This window comes from Chanos chanos, chromosome 1, assembly GCF_902362185.1.
Source record: "Chanos chanos chromosome 1, fChaCha1.1, whole genome shotgun sequence".
Classification (NCBI taxonomy): Eukaryota; Metazoa; Chordata; class Actinopteri; order Gonorynchiformes; family Chanidae; genus Chanos; species Chanos chanos.
The window spans coordinates 10,114,695-10,132,366 of record NC_044495.1 but is presented as its reverse complement, the minus strand read 5'-3'; the positions used below and the strand labels follow the sequence as shown (position 1 = coordinate 10,132,366).

At 42.7% G+C, this 17,672-nt stretch overlaps 1 protein-coding gene across 1 annotated transcript in view; it reads right to left on the bottom strand.

Annotated features, from left to right (window-relative positions):
* Positions 1-1,149: 1,149 nt before the first annotated feature.
* The window catches only part of foxn3 (forkhead box N3), a 57,768-nt gene continuing 41,245 nt past the window's right edge, over positions 1,150-17,672 (bottom strand). Inside the window, exons 5-7 of the mRNA XM_030777685.1 lie at positions 4,357-4,419; positions 3,268-3,376; positions 1,150-1,651 (exon numbers count right to left, since the gene is read on the bottom strand). Coding sequence (XP_030633545.1) covers positions 1,150-1,651; positions 3,268-3,376; positions 4,357-4,419 — 674 coding nt within the window. The remainder of the gene's footprint in view (positions 1,652-3,267; positions 3,377-4,356; positions 4,420-17,672) is intronic.

The following is a 17,672-nucleotide window of genomic DNA, read 5'->3' as shown; positions in this document are numbered from 1 at the left end:
CTGGATGAAATTGCTTATTACATCATGAAGGTTTGAAAATAAAATAATAATAACAATAATAATAATAAAAAAAAAAAAACACTAATGAACAAATGAACACAGAACAATTCCACAGTCATTTCATTTTCACTTAAATACAATTGGCAGGTTTTGTAGCGTAATTTCCATTAAAAGGGTTCTGGTTTAATGAGCCACAAGGAAAATATCACTATATCACTTTTATTCAAATACCGTCACTAATTCTGATTGCTCACAGAAGAATATGGGCAGCTGTTAAGTTCATATCTCGACAATTATGTATTTTGTTTCCAAAAAGGTCTTAAATAAAGGCGTATGGCTTTTTAACTTGTTGATTTATGTAAGAGTAATCCAAACTGAAAAACTACCAGACGAAAAGATCAGTGTTCTTTCAGTCGAAGCACTCTGTTGCTGAATCTGATTAGCGGTCAAAGCAGCAGGTGCATTAATGAGACAGGATTAATAGAAGTGCGAGACTGACTGATCCACGGATTGTCTTTGGCACTGCCCTGCCCTGTGGCTCTCAGTAAAGCAACTTATCAGCAGTGGTACTTCTCAACCCAAACTTCAGAGCACGGGAGAGAACTACACCAACGGCTCTGTGGACCCTTATAGAAGAATCACTTTAAAAGAAGACCTTGTGATTACGGTCCGGTTGGGAGCACCACGGATAGAGAACCTGCTACAGGATGTTTACATTCTGATGGTTAATGAAAGTAATTACTGGGTCCTGTGCCTCTGCATGACGGTGCCAATTAAGGGCGGGGCGGGGCGGGGCGGGGCGGGGGGTCTTTATTTACTGCTTTTGTCTATCCATTTTTCGTTCTGTTTTAGCCAAAATAAAACCTGTTACTGAATGAGCTGAACATCTCAAAAAGGTTTTGCTATGGCTTTAATCTCCTTTGAATAAAAAGCAAAAAAAGAAAAAAAACAAAAAAAAAAAAACCCAACAAACAAAAAACTGAAAACAGTACCTATAAAGATAGGAAAACAAAGTGATTGTTGATATTGCCACAAATCAGTAGAATTCACCTGATGTCCTGGAAAAAAATAGTAAATTCTATTAAAAGTGATGCTTCTTCTTTTTTTTTTTTTTTCCTTATCACAGTCTCATCTTTTTTTTTTTTTTTTTTAATTTTTCATAGACTCTTTTTGTTCTTTCTTTGCCGTCCGATTGGTGATATTGTTCAAGCAGGCCCTAATGCCGGCCAGGTGGAGCAGAGAGCCGGCGGCCTCCTTCATCTCCTCGTCGTCGCTCTCTGGGGGTTTCTCCGTACGCCTCTTTTTCAAGGGCAGCGTGTCACTGGACACTCTCTGTTTGGCTTTTGTCAAATGTTGCCGTTTCTTTTGCTGAGCCATGGCCAGCGCGTCCACTGACCACTCCTTGGGTTCTTTCTTGATTTTCTTGTCGTCCTCCTCCGCGTCGCTGCCGGCTTCGTTGCCGTGGAAGTTGTGCTCGATGCTTTCGTGGGGAGCCTCGTCTCCGGGGGCGGGGTTCGGGGAGTCGCCGGTGCGCAAGCTGGAAGACTTGGCGCTGCTGTAGTTGTGGTCCTCCTTAGGGTCGCTGCTGACCAGTGGGGAGTCACAAGAGGGCTCGCTGTCGTTGCGCATTCTGTAGCCGGCCAGGACTGACCTATTTAGACAGTGAAGAGATATGCCGTCTGGTCACAAGAGCTATTGGCTTTGCTTACACACCAACAAAAACACACTCATGCATTTCCTACTGGCAGTGGCACATTAGCAAATGCTGCACTCACACAGCACTGATTAGTACACAATGAGTCACTAGCTAATTAAATTAAACACTTATCGTCTTTTTGAAAGGTACTTCAGCACTGGAGTGCTTCGTGTGTAGACCAGCGACACTGTTCGGCAATAATTAGTGGAAGTGCATTATAATACAGCTTCTTTTTTTTTTTCCAAGGAAGAGTAAAAATGAACAAATTTGTAAATTAATGAAAGATTTCCATGATTTCCATTTATATCTCTCATTTAAAAGATGGTCCATTAGAACAATTAAATGTGATTTTCAAAACTTTTTGCTTTTTTTTTTCCTGTATAGCATGTTATTTGACCTGAGTTTATTTTAGCAGCTTTTCAGATGGAGAACTGTCTTCATGGCCTCATTTTTTTGTGCAGATTCACCAGAAACATTCCAATTTTCTGCAGGCTTAGAAAAATCAACCTGAAAGATTTTCCACATCCTGTCTAGTTAGTGCATTTATGACTCATAAATTATAGTCACCGCAAAGCATGCTAAGAAAACTGGACTCAATTATTAATGCCTAAATGTAGCGTCACTCACTTCTGGAGGAAAGAACTCAGCTACTTTACTCCTGCCGCCTATAACTCACATTGTCAATCAACTGTCTGAACTTGTGACCAATGGACTAGAGGAAACATAAAGTAGTTGTGTTTGTGGTATAAAAAAAAAAAAAAAAGTATGAATCTATTGGAGTCTTGGAGACAAAATAGAAGCTTTGTTGCCTCTGTTGTTTAAAAATAGGCACAGGCATCGACTGCGATTGGGTTTTCTGAGGACTGAAGTGCGCCGTATACACCTGGAGGCCCGCAGGCAGGCACGCGCACACACACACACATACACACACACACACACACACACACACACACTATCTACACCTGTCTGTTTGGACCTGTCTCAACTGGAAACTTTATGAAATTACTCCAACATCAAGAACACTATGTTCTAAAACTCCCTGTCTCAACCGACATCTCTCCACGCCGTGTTGCTGCACATAATACTCAGATGGACAGATTCTCCACAGTCAGCACATGCTCTCACACCGTCCACCTGGTCATAGAGCTGCTCAGGGATTGCACAGTAAAACTTTCACACACATGAACTGCGGGGCCTTTGATGTCTTTGCGTGATGAAGTTTAACAGACTGACATGACAGGCAGCCCACTCCAACTGTTCTTGCCATTAAAACACTTAGTGCATGTGATCAATAATTCAGCACATCACATATGCAGAACTTATGCAAGCCTCCTGCTTGAATAATAAGGTTAACTCCTGCTTGTTGAAGTTCTGATTGCAGAGAAAAAAAAAACGTGTTGCTATGTAAAGCCTGTGTGAAGACAAGCAAAGCTGCATTGATGGGATGTCGTAGGATTAAAATGCTGTTTGAATAAATGGATCTAAAATGAGATTTTTTTTTTTTTTTTTGGGTTCTGTGTCCTCAGCCAATAAGAACGGGGCAAACGGAGATGAAGAGAGGAGGAACTAACCTCACAGCCGCTGTTCTGCTGCCAATGGGGTTGAAGTGGATGGGTCGGATTCCAGGGAAGAGACCCGGGTTCATCATATGAGCTCCGTTCTGGATCACTCCCTGAGGGACTGTAAAAAGAGGACACAGATACGGTCTGTCACTGCAACACGCTGCAACAAAAGGCAAAAAACGCGTCCCGAAACACATTTACGCACCAGGCTCTTAGAAGTAATTTGTTCATTTTCTATACATTACCATGTATGCTCAGGGACATGTTAATCTTTACACATCTTGTTCTAACACATCTGGTGTTAAAAACCCTGGTCATTAACACATGTACTCTGTTAAAGTTAACGTAGCATGTCCCTGAGCACAAACAGTAATGTGTTATAAATTAACATGTTACTTCTAAGAGCTGTTATCACAAACCAACTCAAATGGTATTATGCCCTCGTAGGAATTAAAAAAATAACTGAGGACCGCATTATAAAGAGATGCATTCTGAAATCAGAACATAAGAAGAAGTATTGATTCACTTCAAAGCCACCAAGCTACATCCACAGAGCAAAGCAACAACCATTTCAACGTCATTAGTACATGCTGTTCAAATGGTCCTCAAGACCAACTTCTCACATGGCAAGCATTTACAAGAACTGAAACTGGAACTCTGCAGTTTTTTAAAAGGAGGAGTTTGCACTTTCACCAACCTTTTTTTTTTTCCGTCCAGACTATTTAAAGAGGGCTTGTAAAATATGGTGAGAGTGAAAATCCTGTCAAGTTTTCCGTATTCTTCAACAACCTTTGATTGAAACCCAGTGGAAAAATGCAAGACTGTATCAGTCAGACAAACACAGAGAGCTGGAGATGGAGCCAAGGAAGAAAAAGATACTTAGAAAGAAAGAAAGAAAGAAAGAAAGACAGAAAGAAAGAAAAGGAATTGTTTGGTGATTGAGTTAGTTGAAAACTGGTTGAAATTTGTTTAATCTGTTTAGTGCCGTTATGGTGATTGTTGATGTTGATTATTGAATGTCCTCAAGCTTTTAGTCACCCCCCCCCCCCCCCCCCCACCCCCTCTCTCTCACTCTCTCGATGCTGCTGAAGTACTCACAGAACCCTGGGAGGTGAGGCGTATTCAAAAGCATCATGGAAACAGCAGCATCTATATCTGCATCTATGAAATGTAAGAGGAGACGACACCTTTACATACCTGGTGATCACGAATGCCACGGTAACAGGGCCGTGTCAGAGAACCTCGTGATAAACCGTGCAGAATCTGACTGGAGGAGACAGGTCATACCCATGAAATGCTGAACTTTGTGTAATCGAGCCCTTATAATTGATGAGTTTTTGGAAAAAAAATGATCTATTGGAAGCGCTGCAAAGCAATAAAATTTTAGCTCTGGAGAAAAGAAAAAGCTATAAGACCTGTGACACAATACGCTATCATAGTTTTTCACGTACAACGACAAACCTGGAGAGAAATATGTCTATAACATGGCAGCCGAATTAAAGGTGTTAGTGGAAGTCCTGGACTTGAATTCTCTTTGTGCAAAACTTTCTGCTTCATTCCCGTCGGTGTAGGAAGGATACGCTTGATTTACAGCAGGTGGTGAACATAAAGATACTAAAATTCCAGTTTGAATCGGAGTACAATTTATGTCCATTAAGCAGTAGCACTGTTGCCTTGGCAACCCCTCCCCTCCTATACCATGGTTACGGTATACAACTAGGTGACAGTGAGTTGCTGCAGTAGGTTTTCAAAAAGAACATCTGTGTTGGCAGAGTGCCCTCTTTCTGTGTCCTCAGGGGAGCAGAGTTCTCCCTAAAAAAGTGTGTGTGAGGGGGGGGGAGGGAATCTTGGACAGAGGGTGCCTCTGATGCCCACATCCAGCCAAGCCAAGTGGACAATGTGAATTGACAGAAAAACGCAGCCATCTCCCAATTAACGTGGATGGGCTGGCAAATTGAATGGCTTAATGAGCTTCCTCCATTGTAGGAGCTTTGTGCCGAGCCATCCGTTCAGGCACCAGAAACAACAGCAGTGCACACAAAGGGAGGGTCCATTCACGGCTGCAGTCACAAAAGGTGGGTGGGTGTGGGGGGGGGGGGGTCGTTTGAGAGCCTTTTATGCCCTGGGATATTCCCCCTCTTACAACTATGAGAGTGCTCTTGACAAAAGAAGGCAAAAGCTAACAGCTAAATAGAATTTAAATTCAGATTTACAATAACAGCAAACGGCCAGGCTTGTGTGACCGATATGAATGATTTTCTGTATGCTGTTGCATTACAATCACGCTCTGCTTAAAGGCAGGTAATAGATCAACTTCTGATATGTTCCCAACAAGCATTAACATGCAGAAGAATTAATACTCACACCCAGTGCAAACAGAACCCAGCACTATTCTGAAGGGGAAAAGGAGCACTCTATGAAAGCAGTGATGGAGACTTGGACAGGCCTGTGTCTGTGTGGCCCTTACAGGGCTCATGGGACCATGTCCCGGCCCTCCCCACAAAGACAGAGAGAGAGAGAGAGAGAGAGAGAGACGAATTCAGCCTGTACAATGCCATGTGAGTTTCTCTGCTCTTATGAAGCATGCTCATATCCAGAGCAGATGGCCTTCAGCATACACACAGTCTCTCTCTCTCTCTCTCTCTCTCTCTCTCTCTCTCTGAGAATGAAATCTCCAGCTGTGAAATCAGTATGCAACTATGCATTTTGAATCTATCAGACTGATCTAAGACGCTAAAGTGATAAATATGTTTAAAAAAAAAAACATTATTGTGTGGCTTTCTGATTGTATGTATCAGAAGCATTATATCATGTGATCAGTCTGATCTGCTTCTTATTATTTACATTTGTAATAAAAGTCATTTGACTGTATGGGCTGTCCCACTCACAGCTGTCCACTAGGGGGTATCACCCACAACAGAGCACTTCCAACCACTGAGAGCAACATTTTGAGTTCAAGTTCTCTCACCATGCTCCACACTCCCCGCTTGTATCTTCATCATACTTCATAAAATTATAAACTAGTGAATTTCACTCAAATCCTAGACCAGTGACTCTCCGTAATCAACAATACAGCTACTTGCGTTAAAACCTCCTCGAATATGTCCTCACCCCAGCGAGTGGCAGTCATATACATATATAAACACATCTCCATCTTGGCTCCACGGAGGGGCCCCTCTCCTTAGGCAAATCAAGCTCCTACCACACAGTGAAGTGCTGGTCTTTAATGGTCTTTAATAGTGCCTTTCCTCTGGACTGAGGTACTCGGGGAGTGCTCTTAGCCTTTGTTCGCACACAATAAAGCGTAAGGCTGGAGGCTGTGTGATTTTTACATTCAGGCTCTGTGACACGCTCGGCTGGCTCTGTAGAGCCAACGCTTCTTTACTAACAAAAGCCAAGCAGCGGGGACTCTCCTCTGAAGAACCAGCCTCGACTCTAAACTCACGACGGCCAAACGGCCTCCTGCTTCTGCCCCTCCAGCCCACGACAATCTCCGGAGGAAGAGTTTTGTGTGGTTGGGCACACTTTGCTTCTATCGGAGAAGGTCAGAGGGTCTGTGAGAGCGCTGGTAAATGCTGGTTAAATGAGAAGTCTGTTTGTCTAAAAAGCTCCATACACCCAATACGAGCCTTTAGCCCTCAGGGTTCAGACTGGCTTCCATTGAACAAAGGTAAACCCAGAGAGAAAAATCAATAAATATTTTTTTTCTTTTCAATGCATGACCCTATTATTTGGTCTGCTTCAATCCCTCAATGACCATGTACTGATTTTCTTATCTAATCTCACAAAATCTGCTTATCGCTTGACAGGTATGGCTCTTTGAAAATAACCTCTGAGGAAAAGATCGTAGATGGATTCGAACAGCCAATTAGAGAGACATAATATCTTGAATGATCTTAATTCCAGTGTTAATTTAGAATCACCAATATGAATTTTACCTTCAGACATCTGCATTTTAATTTCTTCTGGGGCTTTGGTTTCTTTATAAATGGGGAAAAAAACACTGGACTTTTGTGTCTTACTATTATGATAATGAGGATTCTATTTTACAGAGAAATAAATGGAATAATTTAGACAAACAGATGAGTGTTGCTCCCTCCAGCATTCATATTCCTTCTTTTATTTCAGCTTTTGCCGCTATAATCTGCCAACAATCCCAGTTGGGATGCTGGCTGCTCTAGAACTTTGAGACTGTGCCGTGTGCTGGATGATTTCGGATTAGAGCCAGGAGTCGGTGTAATCCCAGATGGGCTATAAATTCAATCCAAACAATGCAGAGGTAGCAGCCAATGAGTTCAGATTAACTACAACCCAACACTTAAAATACATCTCCATCAGAAATAGCAGAAAAAAAAGCTTTTTCAAAATTCCACTTTTCTGTGACTTCCCCCTGCAGTAATGCCTCTAGTGTATGATAGCAGTCTTTTATCTGTCTTAGGAAAACAAGAGAAAACAGGAGAAAAGAGGAGACAGAGAGAGAGAGAGAGAGAGAGAGAGAGTCAGGCTGTGAAATGAGTGGAGAGAAATGGGATGTGCAGCTGACAAATTCTCAGTACTCTGTGAACTTGGCACCTGCTGTTGTGCAAATAAAGTCCATGCGTTTAGTTTAATTCTTTTCCCAGAAGAACTATAGCCCACAGATTGGATTTTGGAAAATCGCTTCGAGTTGGAATATTTCTGTGTGATAAATGACAACATTAGATGGAATTAAAAGCCTGGATCAGCCATCTGATAGTGCTATCTTCAGGCAGGGAAGCAAAAAATTTAGTGCCCAGCGATGCCTGAACCCTAAACATTTTTCACACACAATGAGGTTAAAAACGCTCAGCGATGATGGTGGATTCTGGGCTTGTGTTGCTATGACATCTTCCACCAGAGACAAGGCTCCCATATTAACAAATGAAACCCTTTTTTTCTCTCATCCTTTCAGTTCCCTCCATAAAAACCCCTGTGCAGTTTCCCCAAATAGGCCTTGATTCTCTACTAAGCATGCTCAGGAGGGATTGAGACAGAGAGAAAGAGAGGGAAAGAGACAGAGAGATTCTCTTTTAACTGTGCCAAATTCAGACTGTGGTGAAATATCACTCTGCTCCCAACAGGCACAGTTGTAGCAAAGGATGGGACTGAAAAATACAATCAAATGAACATAGTTTTCAGGATTTCATCGAGATAGTTTTCAGGATTACATCGAGTGGAGGAGGTCAGTTCATTAGGACACTAACCAGGTTTTTGACTTGCTAGATGCGGCGGCCTTTGTTAGATGGATAAATACATGTGACCTTCTTATGGCCGGATTTTGCTCACTCCCTCATATCAGTTTACAATGCTGCCATGGTTACAGTGACAGCAGGTCTGTTGAAAAATCTTGCTGTTGAATGAGCAGCTATGGTTTTACAGAATGGTGCCATTACGCCCAATCATTCTCTGCTCTTTTTCCTTTCAGAGCGGGTACAGTTGTGCAAGGTTAATTGAAAGGTAAACAGTGTGAAATTTCCAATGTTACATAACATTCCCACTGAACTGTGAGTTCAATGGAGAGCAGACACAAACAAATGGCAATGCTCTCTCTCTCTCTCTCTCTCTCTCTCTCTCTCTTTCTTTTCTCTTAGTTCAGCTATGCAGTCACTGACACTTGTGAAAAAGAGGCAGGCTTTTGGACAGCAGAAGTCTGAGAACACATGGAGTGAGCAGGGCCTTTGATTTTAGGGATACAGAGATGAGCTCCAGTGATGAGAAGCTGTGTTTGAGAGGATCCATAACACACAGGGCAGATACCTTGCTTTTATTTAACACCCTGAATATCTGATGTGCTTTTAGCACAAGGTTAAATGAACAAAATTAGAAGTATTTTGAAACCAGTGTGTATCAGTAGCCCCTGGAAAAAGCCTTTCAAATGATCCAGAAAAGAACAGAACAGGTATTTCGCCAAAAAGAAGATCAGAGGCAGTCAAAACAACAAGGCCCACGTCTTAAAAAAAAAAAACAGCCGTGCTTGATTTCAAAAGAATGAAACACAGCATGCACATTTTCCAACTGGAAAATTTCCCAATTTTAATCATGAATAATCTTAAATTCCTTGGCAGTCCTATCAAATGAGTCTCAGGGTCAACTTTGTAAATATATATTCATAAAGCCATTGTTTTCCAGTTACGAGATGTCAGAGAATTCTATAAGAGCAGTTTTTCTTTTGAATTGTAAAGACAACCCAAAGGAGTCCCTACAGCAGATGCCCCAGTTAAGTAATCAGGAAAAAGCTACAGAGAGGCTGCATCTGAAAACAACTGTTAAAGGTCAATTACCATTTTTATAATGATGTGGATGGGGATTTGCTTGTTTGCAACAACGGCTCTGTTTAATTGTGCAGTTAATCACATGAAATGCCTTCCCAAAATACACTGTGTTACCGAACCAAGCCAAACTCTGTGTCCAAGCCAATGTGCACATTCCAGAAGACAGGAGTATGCAAGAGGAAGAGAGAGAGAGCGAGAGAGAGAGACGTGTGTATTTTTCACTTCTGTATCTACAGTAGATTGCTAACACTTCTTTACGTCTTAACTAAACCTCCAGTTATACTCTTACAGAATAAACATGTAAAGTTGTTTACACTGCCAGCTGTCATGTAGGCAATGCTAGTATTCCAGAACTTTTTTTATTCTTAGAGAAGGCAGTAATTTGCCTTAAAGGTGCCTGGATCTACTGTGCAATCTGAGAGAGACAAGGAGACAGGGAAAGAGAAAGGGGCGGGGGGGGGGGGGGGAGATTAGACGTCTTGTGGTCGGGACATTAACTGGTAAATGAATCCTGCACTGTCACTGGTTACACAGCCACCTCAGAGTCAGATCGATTTACTCTCCCCCGATCTGTCTCGGCCCCTCCAAACTCTCCCCTCCCAGGACAGATTAGTCAGACGCTGAGACTCGGATCCAGTCAGGAGGCTTTGTTTTTTAAACGTGATACGATAAGTTGCGCAGCAGTGTGACCCGGGAGGGAGTAGCAGTGTTTTCACTCCTTGCTGTGTGTTGACGTTAGCTGAGCGTGAAAACTGACAGCGCAAACAGGCGGTGTCCACCAACAGTTAGTCAAATAGTTCTTCTTTCTTGCTCTGATTTTTTTTTCTCTTTTCTTTTTCTCAAAAAGATTAAGGGAAAAGCGAACGGGGGTGGGAAGGGGTTGTGCATGCATTAAGGACAGGGGACTGACCAGGGCAGAGAGGATCACCCTGTCTGAGCAGCAACTTGACACTCCCCCCAAAGTGAAAGGCAGGCCCACAAGAACGGTGGGCGCGTGTAATGTAACAAGCCTCCACCAGATAAGTCATTTTAAAGAGACCTCTAACGGCCACTTTACACATGAGTAAACCTCTCTCTCTCTCTCTTTCTCTCTCTGTTTCACTCTCCCCGACACACACACACACAACGAAATGCCCACTCTTCTGTCCAGCTTTGTAAAGATGCCGGAGATATCTGTAATGCGCGCTGGAATAAAACTGCCCTCAGACAAAGACTTTTCTTTTTTTTTTATCCTTTTGTTTTTTGAGCTAAAATGGGTTTTTTTTTTTTTTTTACCAGCTTTGTGTGTTGGATGAATAATTGAGGAGGTCTTTAAGAGGCAGACTTCTCCGTTGTCGCCACCCACCCCCCTCCCCACCCCAACCTTCCCCTCCGAGGGCATCTCCAAGCGAGTGCTGCCGTTTCCTTCCTCCAGCTCCAGCCGGGGCTTGCGGTCGCCATGGTAACCGCTCACATTTCACATACTTTGGAGTGGTATATCATGAGTCGCTCGGCTAAAACAGGAAATACCACTCCGTGCTTAATACTGTCTTTCAGTGGAGAGCTACCCGCTCTGACTGGAGTGTTTACAGCTAGTAATAGAAACCAGACGTGAGGTGACTATATGCACAGTCCCCCCTCCCCCCTTACCACGAATTTCTCTTTCTTAAACAGACTCATACGTGAAAAAACACACAACACAACCTGTGTCCGACTTTGTAAAGGGACGCAATGTAATATCATAATACAGTCTTGAATTTCAGGGGTTATTTATAGAAGTAACCGGGGGAGAGAGAGAGGGAGAGAGAGAGAGAGAGACAACAAAGGGGGGAGAAGGCACCTGACACAGGAGAACAAATCAGACAGCAGCAGACAGAGATGTTTAAGACTGACTCCGCACAGTGTCCCAAGGCTGTATTGTTACCACAGGCAATATTGAATCAGAGAGAACATGGGGTCGGGGGGGGGGGGGGGGGGGTTAGAAGTTCATCTTACACTGACCTGAAGCTGTCTGAATGGGCATTAGGCTTATTGACTTTATGAGTCTCAAATGAAGAGCGCGTCAAGAAGAGACCTCGGACGAGAATGAAAATTTGGCTCGCCGTGTTCAAAGATAGAAACGCAAAACCCACTAAGATACAAAGATAAAAAAACACACGGTAACGAATATTCTACGACACACGCTGACTACATACATACTGGCTCCCATTACAGTTTGTGTACACTGCACACCCTCTTCCCTGGTTCAGGTTTTATTTTTCTTTCCCTTTCAAACACAGAGTCAGAAGAATGCCTCTAAACAGTGAGTCAGGCTCTGTGATGGAGACAGTCATATAATCAAAGCCCTCCAATAAACTTCAGACATTCCACAAAGCAATTAGTATGAGCCACGCCACTTGGCAATTTCAATTTGCACTGTAAGACATCACGCCCACGTATGGCCTAGTGCAAATAAGAGGAGGGGGGGGGAACAATAGAGAGAGCAGACACTTGCTCATCAGGCCAAGAGATAAGAACAGACTTTCTCTGTGGTCTTGGTCAAAGGACCAATAACATTATCCTGATCTCTCTCTCTCTCTCTCTCTTTTCCCTCTAAACAAGTTGTGCTCGCTTGATTTTATGGCTTGTTCACTCACATAAGGGAGGAAACTCTGTCAGTTCATTTTAACATCCACACCAGGCAAACTGGAAATACTGATGTTCTTTTTTTTTCCTCCTCTTTTTTCCCAATTTGAATCACACGGACTTTCTACTTTCACACAGACGTTCCTCTTTCTTCTTGTACGGTTCATCCATTTCGTTCAAAACCTCAGTCATGTGTGAGAAGATGGAGGGAGACACAGAGAGAGAGAGAGAAGGCTGTTGAAAGGAAGAGTGGTGATGTGATCTGATGAAGACCCAGTCCCAGAGGCAACTGGTGAATATTTAAATGGGGGGGAGGGTGGGGGGGGGGTATCAGGAAGCAACAGGTTCAAGGCCCTCAATATATTTTCTTTTTAAATTAGCTCTCTGTCTTGTAGAAAGACTGTGATCATTTTCTCCGTTTCTCCTAGAGACAAGCTTCCCCCAACTATCATCACTACCCCTTCTGTAAGAGGGCAGGAGGGGATTGTTGCCATTAGCAAAGCAGTCTCCCCACTACAGGGGGCCACAGGCAAGTATAAAGACATTTCAATGTGACTTCTTAGTCACTTGAGCTGACTTATGCCATAACATCAAAGTGCTGAAAGGTAGAAAAAAAGAAAAAGAAAAAAAAATGGCATGTTGGAAATGCTTTGGAAACTGATTTTCCAGCCACCCACAGAGAAGCAAGGTGATGTCACTGGCTGCCAGAAGAACATTCTATACGCTGTCACGACTTTTTTTGTGTGTGTCTTCCTGAGCATTCAGTGATGAGACAGAAGCTAATGCGGAAAATCGATGTCATAAGAGCTCAAACAAACAAAACAAAACAAAGCTGTTGATCTTTTAATCTCGCAATCTTAAAACACCAAAGATGAATCATGTACCTCCTACACTGGGATAGCCCAAAGACCAAAATACCAATAGGGTGTAGCTTGCCATGGCATCGTTGGAGTGAATTAATGGGTGAATTCATCAATTCTAGTTGAAGCGCAAAACTGGAACTTGAAATAGAATTAATAAAATCACAGGGGACATAAAATTTGAGATTCCATGAAGTTCAATTGCATTCCATGAAAATACTAAACATAGTAAATATCTCTCGTAGTGGAAAGCAGGTCAGACTAGGCACTATAGCCAATTATCCTGAACACTATCTTATGAAAGGAAATGAAGCTGAATCCTTGTCGCATGGACTTTGAATACCTGAATGAGTTAAGAGCTGACTGAGCATGGGAACCAGCAGAGGACAAGGGTTTACCTCATGTCTTTACTGAAGGTTGCACTAATTGTACACAGTCTTTAAAAACTAGCTGTAATCTCTGCCTTACTCCTACGTTTGTCTTGCTGAACACTCGTCTGGTACAGCTGATTCTCTTTCCTAGTGTTTATGGCTCCCACAGAAACCAAGAATGGGTGTTGACTGGTTTGATTTGGCACCAAATAGAGCCCAACAAGTTAAATTAGTGTTGGTGAATTTCAAAATCTGTTTTCTGTAATTCCAATTCAATCTCATTTCTTTAGGCTAGAGTCGATTCTAACTCTAATTCAAATTCCAAGAATCAAACTGGACTTGACCATTAATTCTCAGCTGAACTCATAGCTGACCCCAGTTCTGCTCTGAGTCAGATTCATTAACAGTTCATTTACTTTACCATGGTGAACAGCATTACAGAGCAGTCCGAAGAGTATGACAATGCATCTTCTCTCTGGTTCAGATTGCTCAGTTACTGCCACTTAAACACATGCTCAAGTAACGCTGGTGTGCAGATGACACGATCGATAACCCTGAAAAGATTACATTCAGCAAAATGGAATGGCAAGAATGAAGGGGCATAAAAGGAAAAAAAAAAAAAGAAAAAAAATAGAAAGACAAAATATATATTCCAAACACGAATCACTTTTGTCACGTCTGTTTTGATGCAACTCTTGTGGAACAAAGAGGAGATGAAAGGCGGAATGTGTGCAAGAGGGAGGGAGGTTGAAGACAGCACACCCATTATAGCATACACTTCTAGGCAGTGAGAATAATAAGGTCTGAAAAGCATTACTGAAAGAGTTCCACAACTTTGTCGAATCCTGACAGCTTTTCTTCTCCGCAAGCCAAAAAACTTGGCTCTCCAACCTCAAACTCTGCTGTTTTCAGAATTACAAGGAGGAATATATCCATTATAAGAATAAATAAATCTCCATTTCATTAAAACACACACACACAAATACACACACACATACACTGAGTGGAGAACTTCAAACAGTCATAACGTGCACATATGTAAAAGAGTTTATATCCCATTCATAACGATAAGTTTACATTCATTCTGACAGTGTAAGAGCTGATTTCTCTAGTGTTATGTCACTTTCTCACTGTGATCTACACATATAGTCACTCATGCCACCCCCCTTTTCTCTGCATCAATTATCAAAACATCCTCTGAATGCAATGTCCTACTGCTCACTGTTAAAATGAGAAACCATTTCAGTCTATGGACTTTAGAATGCTACATCCTATCTCAACTCGCTCCATTAAACCAAGGGTGGGGGGGGGGGGTTGCTCCCAAAACATGAAAATGTATTTCCCAGCCTAAGCTTGAATGCCACACCCTGGGAGTTTTTGCTTTAATGCTCCTTGCTCAAATTGGCACTGAATGATTCAGTAGATGCAAAGTGGTGTTCTTTAAGGGGTTTCCAGGTTGCACGCCTGTGGGATAGAGGAACCATGATGGTGAGGGCACTCTGGGAAACTGGGCCACGTAACTTCTGTTCTCCTTTAAAAAGACATTGTTTTCCTGATCTCACGGGGATAGGGCAAACTGAAAATTCTTCCCACTCAAAACCATAACGAATGAAAAACGCAGTGAACCAAAGCCAAATTATCGATAATATATTGCCAGTTACTGATAATATGCTAAGTTACCAGTGCTTTACAATACATGTGATTGAATGAGCTTGGTAAACAGAAAGAACGTCAAAGGAGCAATGTTAAGTCATTTTGATTTGATACACACCCTTGATTCACTATGGTCTAGAGAAGTTGATGTAACAGGAACAGAGATGAAAATGAGTTAGAGGTAACTCAAGGACAAGCCTTCACACTCCTGTCTACAGATTCACACCGTTGGCCCAAGCCCATTAGAAGACAGTCGAGTGAGTGTCATCAGCTCATTGTCTGCAACCCTGCATGTGGGCTCTGCCACAGTTCTCCGGAAGTGGTGGAGTTTGTGTTGAACACCATTCCTAAGCAAAGCACGCCTTTCTCTCTGCCTTTGAACTTAAGTGGCACAACTCGACATGAAGACGGATAAAAAAAAGAGAGAGAGAGAAAGAGAAGAGAAGAAAAGAGAAGAAAGAGAGGGTTTATTCGGATCGCTTTTCATGGAGTGTCAGAAGGGCTTCTGCAATCCCCAAATCAATGCCGACCTGCTGGAAACTGGGCTAGAGGTGAAAGGTGCTTAGCGCTCTTTGCTGGATCAAGAAGGAGGCTGTGTGTGTGTGTGTGTGTGTGTGTGCTTGAAGGCAAGCACATGAGTGAGCAAGCGAGAGAGTGCAAGGGAGGACACAATGCAGTGAACAACACAGAGAGCAAGAGATGGAGAGAGAGAGAGAGAGAGAGAGAGAGAGAGAGAGAGAGAGGGGGGAAGAGAGGGGAAGAAGATTGTAGGGCAGAGTAGTTTTCAGTGATGTTTTGCAGTGTTGAGACTCTCACTAGTAATCCTTATTTAATAGCTCTCGTTTCGTATACTTGACCAAGACATCCAACCTCTGCCGTGCTGGGCTGCGATTCTACATGTACTCCCATGAAAACTCTCTCACAGTTCAAATGTTCTGAGATTTAGTTTCATGGTGTACAAGAGCTGTGGTACAAATGGACAATCTTAACACGAGACTCTCTGCAAGAGCTTGGGCTTTTGGCTTGGATATGTGTTCACTGCTTTTAGTTTTAAGAAGCAGCTCACGTTCATTGAAAACCAATGCACTGCATCCAGGTATTGCATTTAAAGTCGTACTGTACCTGGACAATCAAACGCCACAAATGACAAAGACTTCACAGACTAATACTTTTTACATTCAATATAGGCAATGACCATGGTAAAAAAAAGACACAGCAGAGAAAACCAAGCTGAGCAGCTTAGGGAGCTCTAAAAAAAAAAAAAAAAAAAAATCATTCCTATTAACTTTCAGCAATGTCAGATTTTATCAACGGCATCAGTTCATTAGTAATGTCTCGCTCCTGGGATGTGGCACGCGAGACATTACCTTCAGGAATAGCTTGGTGAGGAGGACGTGTTTGAGACTAGCAGGCAGTGATGTGTGAGGGAGAGAGAGCAGGAATGGAAAAGCCTTTGAATAAGTAATAAACTACTCATTTGTCTGTCACTCCTTCACACACACGGGGTAAATCCCTGACATCTCTCCAGCCCTCTTGAGTGTAGCTCTCAAGGGCTTTGGCGACAGCCCCGTAATCCATCTCCCAAGCCTCTCAACTCTCACACAGACAAGACTCCCATCCCATTCAATCACCACACAATTAGCTATTCTTAGTCAAACACAGGGGCAGATCTGAGGGGCTTCTTAACTGTGTCCCACCATACTGATTTTAGCTTCTTTTTTCCTATCTTTGTCCTCTAAAACATGCGTAGTGCCAGTTTTTGTCTTTGAAAATAAATAAATAAATAAATAAATAAATAAGGATGTTCAAGTGGATTGATGAACATTAATGACTTCGCTGTATCTGTAAAGACAGTTCTTAGAAGCCATGCTAATTACACCTCGCTAGCACTTAACGCTAATACAATTAGAGTAATGTATGAGCACTAGCCAAGGAAAGTCTGATGATGAAAGTGAAGACAGCGAGTTAAACGAGTCCCCCTCTTTGGTGTTCCGCTCTTCATGTACCGGAGTGAGAGACCTCAGAGTGGTGGATGGGTGCGCTGGTTAGCTGTGTCTGCGCTAAGCAGATGTCCCTCCCACGCTTGTGACAGCCGTTAGAGGTGCATCGTGCGCCCCTGCCACCTCCCCCACACTCCAGATAATATCACAGCCGCAGAGGAGTTTACAAAACATGCAGCTAACTGCCAATTACACTGAGCAAGCCACTGCCTGCACAAACGGGTGTCTCTGTAAATGTCTCTAAAGGTGGATTTCCCATGGGTTCACTGTGAATGTTTTCAGGGCTACTCAGAGTGTGTTTGAGTGTGTGAGTGAGTGACAGACAGAGAGACAGATAGAGAGAAAAAGAGAGGGGGGGGAGTGAGTCAGTGGTACAATTATAGTGCTGTTAGGTCCATCTTATGCATGTCAGGACACAGCAAGGATATTAATGGTCTGATTTTTCTGGGACACAACCCAGAGAGGCCCCGGTGTGTGAGCGGACACATACATACACACACACGCCACACGATGTCTGCTGGCCAATGGGATGTCGTCTATATCAGTCCCTCACCTCTATTATAAAACATCCTCATTAGAATGTCTGAGTCTGAGCGTCATCCATTAGCAGCTGTTTTAAATGCCAACAGGTTAATT